This window comes from Sapajus apella, unplaced genomic scaffold, assembly GCF_009761245.1.
Source record: "Sapajus apella isolate SASKATOON/1434 unplaced genomic scaffold, GSC_monkey_1.0 scaffold23, whole genome shotgun sequence".
Taxonomy (NCBI): Eukaryota; Metazoa; Chordata; class Mammalia; order Primates; family Cebidae; genus Sapajus; species Sapajus apella.
Genome location: NW_022436963.1, coordinates 25,356,371 through 25,371,728, shown reverse-complemented (window position 1 = coordinate 25,371,728; position 15,358 = coordinate 25,356,371). Strand labels below are relative to the sequence as shown.

The window sequence follows — 15,358 nt, the reverse complement described above, 5'->3', positions numbered from 1 at the left end:
TTAAGATATACTTGACAAGTAAAAATTACATATATTTAAGGTGCACAAAGTAATATTTTGATATATGTATACGTTATGAAGTCATTATCACAATTAAGCTAATTAACATATCATATCTATTACACCCACATAGTTACCATTTTGTGTGTGTGTGTCTGTGTTGATAACACTTAAGATCAGCTCTCTTAGCAATTTCAGTGCAATTTACTATAATTCCCAAGCTGTACACTAGAGCTCCAAGTTTAACTCAATCTGCATAAAGGAACCTTTGTGCTTTGACCAGCATTTCTCCAACTCCCCCATCCTCCAGCTCTGGGCAATCACCATTTGACTTTTTTTTTCAACTCTAAAACATTACACATAAAAGTGAGATCATACCGTATTTTTCTTTCTATGTCTGATTTATTTCATTTCACATAATGTCCTCTAGGTTCGTTCATGTTGTGACAAATGGCAGGATCTCCTTTTTTTAGGCTGAATAATATTGCATTTACATATGTACCACATTTTCTTTATTCATCCATCAATGAACCTTTCAATGGGAGAATGGCAAGGATTTAGGGGAGTGGGATTTAGGTTGAGAAATACTGTGTTCAGCTTTTGGAAATGCAGTCTGGAATACCTGCCATGTGTAAGACTCTGAGTATACCGCAGTGAATGAGACAGACATGATCTCTTCTTCATGGAGCTTGCATAAGGAACAGAAAGAATATAAATAAGTGGAAAAAATAATTTTTTTAGCCATAAAGAAAAAGAAAGGATCATTATATGGTACATTTCAAGAAATGCTTTGTGGCTTGGGCTCAGTGGTTCACAACTATAATCCCAGCACTGCCAAAGCAGGGTGTAGTTTTGTTAACACTTGAGGCCAGGAGTTCAAGACCAGCTTGGGAAACAGAATGAGGCCCAGTTTGTAAAAAAGTGTAAGAAATTAGCCAAGCATGGTGGTCCATACCTATAGTTTCAGCTATTTGGGAGGCTAAGGAAGAAGGATGGCCTGAACCCATGAGTTGGAGGCTGCAGTGAGCTGTGATCACCGTGTGGCACTCCAACCTGGATGACAGAGTGAGAATATGTCTCCAAAAAACAAAACCAACCAACAAACAAAAGCATTGTTTAAAAAAATAATTTTTTTAGCGGAAATTTAAATAATATGCAGCCAGTTGTGCCAACAATTGGGAGAAGTGCCTTCCAGGAGGGGACCCCAACTAAGGCAAAGCCTTTGGGGTGGGCGGAAAATGGACTTATTTGAGAAACAAGAAGGCCAGTGAGACTGAAGTGTCATGCATTAAAAAGGAAAGTAATGAAGCATGAGTTCCCAGAGATGAGTAGAGCCTGGAAATGGGAGTCCTTGAAGACCGTGATTAAAATGTTACATTTTATTGAAAATGAATGACAAGTCATTTGAGGTTTTAGAGCAGAGATATGACATGATCTGGCTAAAAGATAACTCTGGCTGCACTGTCGAGGGCGAGTTGAGGAGAGAAAAGAAAGAAACAATGACTCTGATTAGGAGACAACTCATAGTGGTTAGAGCAAGTTTCTGGAGGCTTGGTTTAGGATCACAGTAATGGAAATTGAGAAGAAGAGGCTACGTATTCTTGAGGTAGAGTTGTGTGAATTTGTACTCATGATACAATGTTTCATACCCAATGATCACATTTTATGTCATTGTGCATGAATTATACAGCTCCCAACTTGGCCTTTAGATTGTGTCTAAAGGATAGGGAATAACTGTTACTCATACTTGTATTTTCCAAACACTTACTGCATGTTAGGTACTCAACAAATATTTGTTGAAGTGCATTTCACTCTTTCTTGGACAGCTTCCCATGTCTTAAAAGTACTTATAATTTTCCAATTTAATTTATTGCAACTATTTCTTAGAAATGTAAAACATTGATTTTTTTTATAGATTTCTACTTGAGGCTTTCTATTAAAAAATATGGAGTGTGCTATATTTTAGTATGTTCTTCCCCCTCCCTGAAGCCCTTCACAGAAACAGGTGAGTGGATGGACGGACAGACGGACGAACGGATGGATGGATGGGTGTCAAATGAGATGTTGAGTGAAGTGCCATTTCCATTGCACTTCCATGAAAAAGAAATGAAAATGCAGATTGATAATGATGATTTCTGCCTTTCGTCTTCTGATGCCTGGAGAGGACTTACTCATAATTTATGATCTGTTATATACAAAGTCTATAGAATTATTACATTGAGCTAAATTTATCACTGCCTCACTCAAAACAATTTATTTTGTACTTTGATCTATTTTCCACTTCGTGATCTTATTTGTGCATTTTACAATTCTGTCTTAATACAGATTTCATTGCTAGAGTAGTTTCTATGGGAAGATGAGAGTATCTGACCCTTTTTCAGTCTGAAATTCTTTTAAAAAATCTATAATTGAGGTGAGATATATAAATATCTATTCTGTTTTGGAAGAGATTATTTTCTAACCTTTTACATTCAAATGCTAAAAAAGAGATATCTTTAACTTTAGCTTAAAAATTATTTTAAACACTTCTTTTTTCCTAATATTTATGAATTTACTCAAGAAAATCATAGTATTTCAGTTTAATAAAATCTTGTTTTTTAATTTAGATAATTTTATAAACTTATGCATCGTTGCATTTATTTCTTTATTACTTATCCTGCTTGTAATAACTTTATGTCTTCTGGTCTATATCATTTACTTATATGATGTCATATTTCACAAATAATTTGAGACAGTTTATCAAATAACACACAAAGTGAACACTGAGGAGAAAAAACATGCCAGTGCTCCACTTGCCTAGAATGTAAGTTTCTTTGAACAGCATAAATCCTCACCAGGGAATCTTTGTTGCTTATGACAGAGCAAGGTCCATGTTGTAAAGTTAATAAATATTTGTGGAATGAATGTATGAAGTTAGTTTACAAAATATATACCAACTTAGTGGAGATCCACAATTTTGGCTGAGAGCTTTGTGGTAACAAATAAGCCGAGAAAAATACTGTTAATTAACAATCCACAGCATCTATAAGGTAAAATAAAACCATTTAATAAGGAGATACCCAACTCTTTCTGGCCAAGAAATGCTATGTGTGTGTCCAAATCCAATGGATGCCTACAGAGAGAACACTAAGTAATATAGTACTTACACTCCTTGCCCTTAAAGTAAAATACAATCAATTTTAAAGGTTAATTCTTTTACCACTCACAACTTAAGGGTAACTTTGAATATTAACACTCAAGACTCTTGAGGAATACATAGGCCACATTTCTTTTAGCTAATTTGCCATAAATATTATTTCTCATCATTTCTCATTATTTCTCACACATGTTTTTCGTAAGGCTTAGAGTAGATATTATTTCAAGGTTATGCTCAGAATCAAGAACCTGAGATACAGAGAAGGTGCTGCAGTGCAAATGAAGAGTCCGATACTTAAAAGAGTCTATTGAACTAGCACTAAAGTTTCTATTACCTTAAGAAAAGTGTGTTAGCCATCCAGAACCTGCACTTGACTAGATGACGATAAACTCTCTGCTTGGAGGAGGGACAAGAATGTTTAGGTTGTCAGGATTGAGATGTTACTGGGAAAGCAAATTGAAGCCCTCTCTATTGTATGAGCAAATGTGTGACTCAATACCCAGGTTCTTGAGTAACATTACCATTTTGTTTTAAAGCAAGATAATTTTTAAGGAACCCGTCATCAAATGTACATAGTCATCATAAAAGAAAAAGTCAACAAAGCACTGCTAGAAAGGCTAGCGCTGAAGCAGCTAAGACAAAGAAGTTGCAAACATACTTCTGTGTCATTGGATGAATCGAATTGCTAGCGGAGGTTCCTAACCTGTGGCCCATACATCTTAGACGATCCGATCCCCTCCTCAGCTGTATGAAAACTGTTATGGTTTCGTGTGTGTGTGTGTATGTGTATGTGTGTGCGTGCACGCACGTGCACACACATATTTGTTTTACAGAGAGGTTTCCCAGATTTTTCAAGTACTCAAAGAACTTTGTGTCCTAGAAAGGTTAAAAACATTGTGTAAGGTTGTAAATGAACCACTTGAATATTGATGGATATTAATAAAAGCAGAGGACTTTGGAATTGAAATAAAAGGGCAAAACTATCCTATCTTGTAAGAGCTCAGTGGCAGGGCAAGATGTTTGTTGGACCACTCTTGATCTGTGATAACACCTTGTCCTCTCTATATAGAAGATTATTTCTGAAATCTTCATATTTTTTGAGACAACAAATATTTATTGAAAAAAAGCTACTATGTACAAAGCACCAATATTTCATAACTCGTATCCTTTAAGGGTTTGTGAACTCTAGCTGGGAATTAAGGATATCACACAGAATTATTAGCTAAGTTACACAACCTAACTTAAGTATGCATAAGAAACTGCTGTCTCCAGAAATCTTGGCAGCAGGCATTGTACCATCTTGTTGGGGCAAGTGCTGGGATGGGTGAACTAATGATCATTTCTGTCTTTTTGCTGTAAATCAGAGTCTGAAGAGGGAGAGCTCAATGGACGTAGCTTAGAACACTTTCTCTCAAAGTGCAGTTCCTATATCAGCAGCATTAGTGTCACATGGGAACTTGTTAAAAATGCAAATCCCTATGCCCCATCCCAGACCTAATCTGATGGTGGGCCCAACAGTGGGCATTTTAAAGAATCATCTAGGTAACTGGTACACAGTAAAGTTTGAAAAATACTGACTTATATATCTAGCCCATGGCTAGGATAGAACAAGGCACTGTGATTCATAGCCCTACCAAGACTGCATGCAATAGGGGCAGAGAATTCCTCAAGGAAGATCAGTGTTGGTGTCCAAAGAATGAGGAATCAATTCTGGACAACCAAAAATGCAAGTGTCTTGCACTTTGGCATTAGGGTGGAATAACTTTCATTCCAGGGCTTCTAGTCTCTAAGCAGAAGGACAACCATTGGAGTAACATTTGGGTCTTTCTTTAATGACTCCCCAGAGAAAGTGTCTGTCTCCTGAATTTCTGTAGAAGATCCTGTCACTGTAGCTCAACTTTTCCCCTTCTTTCTCTTTGGTGTCTGCTGCACATAGAGAGTAGATGTATTTTGCTGTTGCCTTTACCATGCAGTAATGGGGCCTCCCTTACAGGGAGGGCCTGGGGTTGTCTGCCTGTGCCAGGCAGGTTAAGCCTGCCCAATTCTGGAGTAAAATATCAGGAAACCATTGTTGCTCACCTAAGCAGTATTGCATCAGCTTTATCTATAATACAGCTAACAAAGCCAACATTTTTATTTTCCCTGATTAGACTCATATGTCTCTCTCTAAGGCATAGAAGAATAGTGCCAAGGATGTGGGGCCTTTGAACCTTAATAATTATCCCCTTTGAAGTTTCCTTTTAATACATAAGACATCAAAGAATTATTTGTCTCATTTGTCTGTTTTCCTTTGTTTGTGTTACTGCTTCATGCCTCTGAGTATAATTTTTGCAAAGACTCCTTTGTATAAGAATGCAAATGTTTCAACTGGAGTATTGCCTGCGCCTCATAAATTACTTAGATGATAGTTGTATATCTTCATTTAGACTGGAAATCCCCTTATAGGGGTCTTTTCTTGTATAGGTTTGAGTCCATTTTAGTAGGAAAAACTATTCAGTCATTGTCATAAAAGTGATTTTAGCTCTAAATATATTTGTCATGATAATATGCATTTATAAAGAAACATTTTATAGAAGTGAAAATGTTCCTTTATTGATTTTCCTCTTATGAGTATGTGGAGACGTTAAATGATATGAATTCATTTTCTTTCTCTAGGTTATAGAGTGGTGCCAAGGCCCGTCTTCTCTAGGTGTCTGTTTCATAGAATGTGTGTGTTCAGCACAATCACAGAGCTGCTTGTTATTAGCCTGGTACTTACTCGAAGTTATGATAATTAACTGCTGATCTTCGTTTGCTGCTTCTTTCCTTGGAGATTTTCTAACCAATAAATCACTATGCTAACATTGTTGAATTTATAACATGAAAACCCAAAACAGGATAGGTAGAAGAATAAAAACGCTAATACTGTTTTCCTAAACACTGTTTGCAGGTTTTCTTTGAACTCAAGGGGGAGCAGTTATTTCACCAATAATGTGGGGGTGAGAGAAGTTGTAAATGAGAACATATACTGTGTGCCCTTTTACTCTGATGTTTATTTTCTCATATATTTTCATCCGTGTATATTTGCTTTTCTTAACTGTCATTGTTTATCCTGTAATATATGCATTGTGAGTACTTTTGTCTTATGTCTAATTGTAAGCATCAATCTCTTGGAATATGTACTTAGCAAGTACCATCTAAAATAGCCTTGTTATTTTCGATACAGCAGTTTAATCATGACGATCTCATGTGATCACATCTCCACAGAGATATGCTTCCTGAGAAAATGTAGAGTTGCAGTGTGTTTGTTAAAATTCAAGTTGAATAAATTTCTGTAATAATCAGAAGAATATAGGCAGGAGAAAACAATATTTTCAGAACTCCTGCTTTACCATCCATAATACTTCATATTTTTCCCATTCTAAAGCACACTGCCTTATTATGGATGTTTAAATGTCATCATAAAGTACAGGTCAATGTTGCCTAGACAACAATATACTGTATGAACAAACAAGGTTTTTTAACAGTCATAAATTTAATGCCGTCACTGAATTACAGCATAAAGCCATTAGAGCAGCTTAAAGCAATTACATTTACTTATCCCAAACTAACCGTAGACTGCCGAAAGTTAAGTAAATAATTAACCTCCTACTACAAAAGGAAGGACCAGTAAAAAGGTACACATAGAGGTATATTATAAAACTGATCAAGGAGTTAAAAATGCCACAGTGATTTGAATTGCACCATTTCCCTAAGCAAACTGCATTCTTGTATTCCTGAATGTTAATTTCATAAATTGTCATTTAACGTTTTGTGCCAAGACAAGAGTCCCTCATCATTATCTACATTTTCAGCTCCACCCATTTGCAGATAAACCTATTCTCAGAAAGCTTAAAAAGCGATTTCATTTATAGTGAAGTGGCATAAAATTTTCACTTTGAATCTCTGTAGGGAAGCATGGGTTATTGAAGGTTTTCTGTTGAGAAACAATTACTCCATCCATTTACTGAATATTGTTTATTTTTATGTTGTGTGAATGCCCTGTGGGCCTCTTAAAACTTACTGGAAGAATCAATTTAGGAAGAAAATACCCAATTAGTTTAAAATTTTACAATATACATAGGGTTTGCATTCTCTGAGAGTCAATATGTTTGCTTTGAAGTCTTTGTGTGATTCTGCAGATGTTAGGTTTTGCCTTTGAAACATTCTCATTTCAACATGGGCATGATTAGCTTGACTTGAAGTTTGCTTGATTAAAGTTACTAAACCTAATACACCAAAGGATTTCTAGTTCTTCCAGTATTTCTGGCACCCCTGTATTTGTAGTGCAAAGTTAGCTGTTACACTAATTCATTGCATAGAAGATACCTGAAATTACCTACCTCTGTTTTGTAGTTTTCAAATCAGAAGCTGTCAATTTAAGTTCAATAATTGTTGAGTCAACAAGAGGTATTTTTACTTTGCTTTAAGGCTTACTAATCATAGAAGTGGTAGATCCCCAACTTCGTGAAGCTTCCCATTCTAACTCTAACCTATAATTTAGGGCAGATTAATTTGCCTTGTTATTTAAATACCTTCACAACCTTTTGATTTCATCTAATGGCTTCTGGTATTTACATATTAAAATTCTTTAGCACATCTGCATTTTCTGTTTAATAACAATGATAGTTAAAATTCTTGAGCAATACTGTGGATTAAGTACCATTTTCTTTGGGTTTCATGGCCCCCAAATTTTATTGATGGGATTAGCAATCAGATGGGTTTGGAGCATGATCCTTAATCGTGTTCCCTCTTTCCTTCTCCAAGACTTCTCTGTCAGTTTCCTCTCTCGCTCCTTTTTTCCATCCCATTGTCTTCAGTCTCTCCCTCTCTATTGACTTATTCTCTAATACAAGCATGTTTGGAGTTCTCTTATCCTGGGGAAAGGCATTTCTAAATTCTCTTTATCCAGTCTTCTATTGCCTTATCTTTTTTGCTGCATAGATATAAACAACATTTCTACATACATGTACATAGTATTTCCATGGTATTCACCAGATCCATGGATGCTCAAATTCCTTATGTAAAATAACTTAGCATTTGCACACAACCTATGCATATCCTCCCCTATACTTTAAATAGTCTGTACTTATAATACCTACTACAGTTGAAACGGAGTGTAAACAGTTATTATACTGTGTTGCTCTGTCATTTGTACTTTTTTATTCCTGTGTTGTCATCATCTGTTTATTTTCAAATATACTATATGTATTGTTGGTTGAATCTACAGAATCTATACATGCAGAACCTATAGATATGGAGGGCTAGCTACACACACACACACACACACACACACTTCACACACTTATATGTGTGTGTATGTATGAGTCTGCACACTTTCTGAATCCATTTCCTTACTATTTATAAGGTGTCAGTACCTTGCAACCTAGCTTCACTAACCCCAACTCCCCTGCAGTGACTCTCTAAAGGGACATCATCATTTATTCACTCGACAAGTTTTATTTTTGAATGTCTACTCTGTGCCAGGCACTTTTCAAGGGTCTACAAATTTAGTTGTGAGTGAAATAGATATTTTCCTTGCCTCCAGAGAGCCCACAATCTATTGGAGGAGAAATATATTAGTCAAATAAGCACACGAATATATACATGGACACTTGATGGGTCCTGTGAAGAAAGCACAGATAATGTTTTGATCAGATACAGGAAAACTGAATCCAACACATGGTTTCAGGAAAGGAAGTGAAGTCTGAAGAATGAATACAGATCAACCAAAGAGAGGAAGTAGTTTTTATAAAGGCCCTGAGACCAGAAGAAGCAAAAAACCCGTTAAAAGAAGGCTTATGTGATTAGAGAAAAGCAAACAAGGGAAAGAATTCATGAAACCGTATGAAGTTAGAGAGAGGAAGAGGTCCTGATGTGAGGATATGGTTCAGGCTTAGGATATAGTCTGTATCTAGCAGGCAATGTGACACCAAAGTTGGGGGGCGCTAAGCAATGTTTGCTTGGACAGGTAGAAGGAAGAGGGTGGGATCACATGATCAGATTGACATGTCTAAATTTTTTCTCTGTTTTCCTTAAAACTTCCAGTCCTCCTATCCTAAATTTTTATTGATTTTTACTTCTCTATAGGGTTTCTTCTTTACGTTATTATTACATACTTACTAGGAAAATCTTCGTTCTCAAATAGGCTAAGATACAGATTTTTTTTTAAGTTATTTGATTATCTCTTCCAATGAAGTGATAGGAGGCATTTCACACCCAACAAAAGGCAAAATTTCAACCCTCAGGGTCCCACAAGGAGAATCAGATCAGATATATCCCTTTTTGTTTTGTTTTGTTTTTAATTCCTAGGAAAGTTTTTGGAATTTTTAACTTTTCCCTGTAGTTCCTCAAGTTGGCATTCAGTGCCATGGTTCCCTGATTAGCTTTCTAGGTCGTTGCTCTCAAACCTTTTTATTTTAAATATATCTTAACACAGTTTAAATAGAAATGATATGCACAACAAACCATAACAGATAGCTCTACCCAGGATCATGAACCTGTGTGCTAGCTCTAATTCCACCGTGATTTTCTCACTGAAGAAAGTGTAACTAGGATACAAGTGAAAGTGAATATTAGACTATAAAGAAATATATCTAAAAAGTGATTGGTGGCAGTATCCTACCGTCTACTGGAGGTGAAAAATACTTTGGATAAATATATACATACATACATACACACATGTATGCATATATAACTAAAACAGAAAATCCATATCTTGTACATTTTTATACAGAAACTCTTGTAGTAACATTTTTGAAACACACCTAAAAACTTTGCAATAAACATTTTTACAGATTGAGATCCTTCATTCTATTGTCCTCAGTATTTTCCTATTTACTTTACTGAATGGCCCAGAATTTGGAGGCATTTAGTTACCACAGTTTGCATATATGATGCCATGCTGATACTGGGGTCACAAATATTTTTAAGAAGTTTACCATTCATTTTCTCTCATATGTCAAAAATAGGAGCCATAAAAGAAAAAAGTTACTCAAGTGTTAAATGTATGGTGTGGATAGTAATTATTTTAGGAATTCAAAGAAAGGTAATATAATTATGAGTAGACAAATTAGGGCAGGAAAGATACAGTGATCAGATTAATGACAGGTTAATCCCATCTCATTCTTTTTTCTTAGTTCAAACGACGCCTCTTCTAAGAGGATTTTCTGAAGCACCCTATCCTGGAAACTCTTCCTCCTAAAGTAATTATTCTGTATTGTGTCACCCTTCTGAGTACTTCTCAAAAATCAGAACTTCCCCATTTTACTTATTTAGTTGATACATTTTGGTTGTTTCCCCACCCAAATCTCATCTTGAATTGTAGCTCCCATAATTCCCACATTTCGTGGGACGGACCAGGTGGGAGATAATTTAATCATGGGGTCGTTTTCTCCCATACTGTTTTGGTGGTAGTGAAACAGTCTCACAAGATCTGAAGGTTTTATAGGGGGAACCGCTTTTGCTTGGTTCTTATTCCGTCTTTCCTGCCCCTATGTAAGACGTGCCTTTCACCTTCCATGTGGCCTCCCCAGCCATGTGGAACTGTGAATTGATTAAATCTCTTTTTCTTTATAAATTACCAGTCTCAGGTATGTCTTTAACAGTAGCATGAAAACAGACTAATACAGCTGTCTATGCCACTCACTGGAATATTACTTCCATGAAGGTGGGGACTTTTTGTCTTGCTCACCCCATAATCCCAGGTTCTCTTACAGTGCCAAGCATATGTAAAGCACTCAGTTATATTTCCTTTAATTAAATGCCTAAGCTTTAAGTGCTCTAAGTGTATACTCAGAAACTCTAAAGTAAGGTTTATTGGATTTGCCCAGGCTCTTTTCACTAGCTCACAGGGGACCACCCAAATGTTCTTTGGAACATTTGGGTTTTTATTGGGTCAAATGTGACTTTCTCAGTTTGTAGTGAAACACGTGTAGCTTTCTCATTTCTCATATATTGTTTCAAATTTAAGGCAAATAGTGTTCTGCCTACTTTGTATTTCTTTTAAATTGATTAGGCTAACTCCAGGAATAATCTACCACAACATATGTTAATATTTTTGAAAAACATTTCATGCTTAATTGGCAAGTGCATCCTTCAATTTAGGTGTAATAAGTAATGATGAGTAAAAACAATGAACAAAGTTCAAACTGGTAGAGCATCTTTTGTCATCAAACGCTGTGTGTGTGTTTATGTGTGTGGGTGGGGGATGAATGTTCTTTTATCTTTTATTTTTTTGTATTCCCAAAAAGCTAAGGACTGGTCGATCATGCCTTAAAAATATTAGCTTAAGGCAACACATTTTTTAAGTGTGTGTGTGTATATATATATATATATTCATTTACAAAAAAATGGCTATGATACATTTACTTATCTTATTTGACTTTCCTGTAGAATTACTTTGTTAAAAGATGGAGGACTCAAAATAGCCAATGTGAGTAAAGCTGATGCTGGAACTTATACCTGTATGGCAGAAAACCAGTTTGGGAAAGCAAATGGCACAACACATTTGGTTGTCACAGGTAGGTGCATTCCTTAAATATTGCTTTATATATGGATTTACTGCAAGATATGTTATTATGGTGAACATAACTATGTTTTTCACAATGTGCAGTACATTATAAAGCTAGAACCTATACTTGCACTTATGTTACTTTTAACAGGTGAAAAGTCAAGGAAACAATATTTCCTTAGCACAGCACAATGTGCACCAGGGAACACACTGGTTACTGTGCTAGGAAGATGAGCAGTAAGAGTTACAAATAGCGGGCCGGGCGCGGTGGCTCAAGCCTGTAATCCTAGCACTTTGGGAGGCCGAGGCGGGTGGATCACGAGGTCAAGAGATCGAGACCATCCTGGTCAACATGGTGAAACCCCGTCTCTACTAAAAATACAAAAAAAAATTAGCTGGGCATGGTGGCACGTGCCTGTAATCCGAGCTACTCAGGAGGCTGAGGCAGGAGAATTACCTGAACCCAGGAGGCGGAGGTTGCGGTGAGCCGAGATTGCGCCATTGCACTCCAGCCTGGGTAACAAGAGCGAAACTCCGTCTCGGAAAAAAAAAAAAAAGAGTTACAAATAGCATATGTTGATCTCCTTCTATTTTATTTTTAAATAAATTTCTATCATGTCGAGTCTTTTGAATACACTTTATCTTTTTCATTATAGTTGATTTTTTCTGGAGATGTTCAAGTTCAGGAAATAACATGATATAAATAACAATTGCTTAAAGTTGTGGATATATTTTGCTCATTTATCTGTTCATGAAAACATTAGAGCCCTACTCTGTGCCAGTTGCTTGGGCTGTATCCTTGAGCACATTGTCACTAATGCTGTCCTCATGAATCTTACCTTCTGTAAAAGGAGAAAGAAAATAACAGTAGGAATAAGAAACAAGAAAATTATTAGAAGGCAAAAATTGTAAACAATTAACAAAGAGGCACATAGTGGCAGAGCTATGTTACAGCATTAGTAACACAATGATCAGAATAAACCTCCCTGAGAAGGAGAGATTTTGACAAAGATTTCATGGAGATGAAGGTGTCAGTTAATAGATTTCTTGGTGATAATTATGCAAGCAGTTTGTAGACTTCTTCAGGAGTTTATTTCAGTTGTATTGAAAAGTAGAGCTGCTGCAAGGTTTTGAACAGAGGAGTGCATGATGTGAAATACCTTTTGATATATCAGCAGGATGGTTATCAGGACCTTGATGAGGGCAGGGGGTAGGGAGGACCAACGCCTGGCTAGACTGAGTTAAACAGGGAATTAACTAGCATAATTATAGACAACATGCATAAATGACTCTTTTGAAGACTTTTAGTCCAACGTGGTGCAAAGAAGTGGGGAGTAGCAGTGGGAAAATGGGGTCAAGAGAATTTTAATTCATAATAGATAAATGGAAGGTAGGTGGTGACAACAGGGGGAAAGAAATACGTAAGTGGACATTTGCACTGGGGAAAAACAGACTTTAATTAACATTTTAACATAAGTACCCCTCCTGTTTGTACCTGTTCTAGCATTTTTTTTTTTTTTGTATCTTTCAAATCCAGGCTACCATTAAATATCTGTTTAGATTTTGATGGTGACGTAATTTCTAGTCAAAGTTGGTGAAAACACAGTATTTTCTGTTCCTACCCCTACATTTCAAAAAACAATAAAACTAAGTTGAAATTGATTTTGTTAATAGTAGTACAACTCTTGTTTACACCTGATTTTAATCTTTAAACTTACATGTCGTACAATTCAAATATCCTAATTTCTTTAACAAGAATTTGTGGAGCCACTGAAATGTAGCTCTGCATCAAAATGCCTATTATAATGCTGAAAATTTTTAATTTTATAGATGTATGAATATTTATATGCATCTACAGGCATACATGGTGTGTTAGATGAACAGCCTGCCTGTGCAAATGCCTTTCATCACAATAAAATGCTGTTTTACTGAAAAATTATTTCCCCAATAGAACCAACGAGAATAATTTTGGCACCATCTAACATGGATGTTTCTGTTGGTGAAAGCGTCATATTGCCCTGCCAGGTACAACACGACCCGCTGTTAGACATCATCTTTACCTGGTATTTCAATGGGGCCCTTGCAGATTTTAAGAAAGATGGATCTCACTTTGAGAAAGTTGGTGGGGTAAGTTGTGGCACTTTCCTCATACTTTTTATATTGCACGCGTCTCTGACACATTGCCTCTAAAAATATCTGACATAGGCAATGCTCTAGAAAATGTTTTCTAAGTAAGTGATTTTTGTTCAGTGGTTCTCAATTCTGTTTTCATCTAATTTCGCTTTTGTAATTACCAAAAAATGAACACATTTACTTCAACCTATACTTTCAATTAAAATTCATGTATATTGTATTTATAGTAAATGTGACTTTTCGTTACATTTTTTATTTGGTATCCTATGGAAAGGAAGATTTTCTTTTACAGGTGTTTATTTTCAACATGACACATATGTGATGAATTGAGAGAAAGCTGCACTTACTAAGTGTCTCCTCAAGGTGCTTGATCCCAATTAATGTGTCAGGCCAGGTTGTGTCATCACCGTTAATCTTCACAATTGCACTGGACATTAGCAGTAAGACGTTTCATTATACAGGTGCACAAACTGAGGATTGGAGCAGTTTATTACCTTACCCAGAGTCACCCAGCTACTTAGTGGTGGAACTTCAAGCCCAGATTGGTGTGTTTCCATGACACAGATGCTTTCTAATGATTCACTCCAATCTGTCTCCTCTTTTGTGATGATTCCACATTAGAAAGAATTATAGATTTTAAGAAAAAATTGTCCCTTTGAGGAGAATGGTCAAGAAGTGGCTCTGTGCTGGTGAGCCACCCAGACTAAGGGTAAGCCTCACAGCATGTTGATGAATCTGGAATTACAAGGCCAGCTTCCCTATGGGTCTGTTTGCACTGACTCGAGGACAGCTTCATCTGTCAGTGGTAGACAGTCAAGTCTGGTATTGTCATTATGGACTTTACATACAGGCCTCAGTAAAGCAGAAAGCCACATGATGGTCAACTCAACTGTGTTCGTTTGACAAAAACTTCTTATTAAATGTATGTACTTGTATACATTGACATGTTAAAGTATGAAAATCATATGCAACTTAAAACCATGGTATTTTGAGTTGAATCGTGTCTTCCCAAAAGATGTATTCTTAATGCCCAATACCTCAGAATGTGACCTTATTTGGAAATTGCCTTATTGTAGACGCCCTTCGTTAAATTAAGATGATGTCATTCTGGATTAAAACGGGCCTTTATTCAGTATATCTGGTGTCCTTATAAAAAGAAGGCCATTTGAACACAGATACACAAGGAGGAGAACACCACGTGAAGCGCAGACACAGAAGGGATGGACCAATTAGGATGAAGGCCCGGAATGGAGCTGTGCTTCCATGCAAACCAAGGAATCCCGCGGGCTACGAGAAGATGGAAGAGGCAAGGAAGAATTCCCACCTAGAGATTTTGGAGGGAGCCTGGCTCTGCCCACACCTTGATTTCAGCCTTCCAGTCATCAGAACTGTGAGAGGATACATTTCTGTTGTTTTGAGCCACCGAGTTTTTGGTGGCTTTGTTACGGCAACCTTAGGAAGCTAGTACAGAAAAAGGAAAGTTTTTAAAAGAAATAGGGAAATTGAGATGTTCAGATACCTCGCCACAAGTAAGTATAATTTTAGTACCCTTTTTATCA

The 15,358-nt window shown here is 36.5% G+C and overlaps 1 protein-coding gene across 1 annotated transcript in view; it reads left to right on the top strand.

Moving 5' to 3' along the window:
* CNTN3 (contactin 3) overlaps positions 1-15,358 on the top strand; it is a 330,613-nt gene that overhangs the window by 246,306 nt on the left and 68,949 nt on the right. Inside the window, exons 12-13 of the mRNA XM_032290493.1 lie at positions 11,549-11,676; positions 13,618-13,793. Of these exons, the coding sequence (XP_032146384.1) occupies positions 11,549-11,676; positions 13,618-13,793 (304 nt within the window). The remainder of the gene's footprint in view (positions 1-11,548; positions 11,677-13,617; positions 13,794-15,358) is intronic.